Source organism: Silurus aristotelis (assembly GCF_946808225.1).
Source record: "Silurus aristotelis genome assembly, chromosome: 1".
Taxonomy (NCBI): domain Eukaryota; kingdom Metazoa; phylum Chordata; class Actinopteri; order Siluriformes; family Siluridae; genus Silurus; species Silurus aristotelis.
In genome coordinates this window covers 42,934,310-42,936,518 of record NC_139574.1, presented here as the reverse complement: position 1 = coordinate 42,936,518, position 2,209 = coordinate 42,934,310, and the positions used below count along the sequence as shown (strand labels likewise).

General features: G+C 45.8%; 1 protein-coding gene across 2 annotated transcripts in view; it reads left to right on the top strand.

Annotated features, from left to right (window-relative positions):
- fmnl1b (formin-like 1b) overlaps window positions 1–2,209 on the top strand; it is an 18,781-nt gene extending 16,572 nt beyond the window's left edge. For both annotated transcript variants that reach the window (XM_083541219.1, XM_083541218.1), the window contains exons 21-26: window positions 30–159; window positions 493–656; window positions 757–858; window positions 1,000–1,101; window positions 1,396–1,501; window positions 1,792–2,209. In XM_083541219.1, coding sequence (XP_083397345.1) covers window positions 30–159; window positions 493–656; window positions 757–858; window positions 1,000–1,101; window positions 1,396–1,501; window positions 1,792–1,895 — 708 coding nt within the window. In that variant the 3' untranslated portion in view covers window positions 1,896–2,209. The remainder of the gene's footprint in view (window positions 1–29; window positions 160–492; window positions 657–756; window positions 859–999; window positions 1,102–1,395; window positions 1,502–1,791) is intronic.

Below are 2,209 nucleotides of genomic sequence, written 5' to 3'. Positions count from 1 at the left end.
ATTGATTTTTTTTTTTATTTCTCACTTAGCTGCTGGACACAAAGTCGACGGATCGCAGACAGACGCTGCTGCACTTCCTGGTCAGCATCATCCATGAGAAGTTTCCACATCTACACAACTTTCATACGGAGCTGCACTTTCTAGACAAAGCAGCAATGGGTGAACACACACACACACACACACACACACTCACACTCTCTATCTACCTATCTATTTGTCTGTCTGTCTGTCTGTCTGTCTGTCTGTCTGTCTGTCTGTCTGTCTGTCTGTCTAGTTTCTCTCCGGACGTGATTCTGTATATAAAATAAAAGGAAAATTTGGTCCAGTCAGTTTCACTCACAGTTTTACCTCATGAATATGTATTTAAGATGATTATCCACAGCTAGGTGTGAAATCCTCCACCATCATAATGGCCGTTCTTTAGCGCCACCTCCTGTAGCATCACGCTCACACCCGGATTACAATCTTACCGAGGTTTTTTTTGCCTCTCAGTGTCATTGGACAGCATCTTATTAGACGTACGAGCACTGGAGAGAGGAATGGAGGTGACCCGGAAGGAGTATGAAGAACAGAAAGACAATTCGGTCCTAAGGGACTTCCTGTCCAACAACCGCAGCCTGCTGGACGCCGTGGTCAAAGACGCGAAAACCGGGCAGGTGTGAAAGTCTGTTGAAAAAAAAGCAATTAAAAACGATAATACATATGAAAAAAAAACGTTTCCATCTTTTTCTCTCGTTCTTCTCTCTCTCTCTGTAGGAGGTGTATGAATCCGTAGTAGAGTACTTCGGCGAGAATCCCAAGACCACGCCCCCTGCCATGTTCTTCCTCATATTCATCAGGTTCATTAAAGCGTATAAGGTGAAGTATACTCATTTGCATGCTAATTTGTGCATTCATGCATATTCATGAGCCAGGTATAGTTATTCGACATGGATCGGATTCTGCAAGGTTTATTCATTCCTACGTTAATTCAGTAAAAACTCCGACTCGTCTTTCCAGGCAGCTGAGCAGGAGAATGAGCAGAGGAAGAGGGACAGTTTCGTCGTAGCCGACGAGAGCAAAGAGACGTCCACGAGCGAAGCGGGAAAAACGGGTAACAAGGTACCGATCTTTTAGATTGTAATCACTCTCGAGCAGGAGATCTTCCACATCTTCCAACCACATGGTCTATAAAAGCCATGCTGGAACAGGTATGGATCTCCTAGTTTCATGTGAAGGGGAAAACTACACTACACACTACATATCGCAACGCTAAGGAGACCGAGGCGTGTCCTAAGAGTCCCATAGAATACAGATTAACATGGCAGAGGTAGAGCTGTAACTTCCTATAGACAGAACCGGAAAACGTCCGTGTTCGAAGTCAGTAAACAAATTGATGTACTGTCTGCCACCCAGGAGCCCACGATGCAGCACGTGGACCTCATATCGGAGCTGAGGCGAAGACAGTTGTCCCCTCGGATGCGCGAAGGCAAAGACGGCACCATCGAGGACATCATCACAGGTCAGGGGGTCAAAAATCAACTCGATCTATTGATCCGTCGCTGAGGTCCGTCCTCACGGGCGTTTCTGTTTTCCTGATTGTTTCCTCTCAGTGCTGAATTCTCACATTGTTCCTCATCGTCTCGTTTTTTTCTCCCAGCGCTCTCCGACTCCGCCTTCAACGACTCGACTCTTCGCTAAACCTCTTCCTCCGTTTCTCCTTTTCTCCAGTAGTGACCTCCTTTATGCATTTTTACTAGATGTTTGGATTTTTCATTTATTTTGTGTGTGTGTGTGTGTGTGTGTGTGCAGATCTGAGAAATCAGCCCTACATAAGAGACGATGGAGGGAGACGCAGCAGCAACAAATGGAAACCGGCACAGACACTTCAAGTGTCTTCCGATATCTCGCTCTAACACACACACACACACACACACACACACACACACACACTTCTTATTTCTGTTAATTGTGTTCTAAAGAACGCTGCAAATCAACAAGCGGAGAGCGATTCCTCTGCCTCCTGCACCACCTGGATCCGATCTCGCCGTGGTGAATCCAGCGAATCCTGATCTTCGAGCTTGGAGAGATTTTCGCTGTCGGTTCTGATCCACATCAACGCGTCGATATAATTCCAGGAGCGGGTTTTGATTGGAATGAATGTGTTTTGTATTGGGATCTGGTGCTTCATGTGCATGTACCCTAATGAAATAAATCAATCTCTAATACA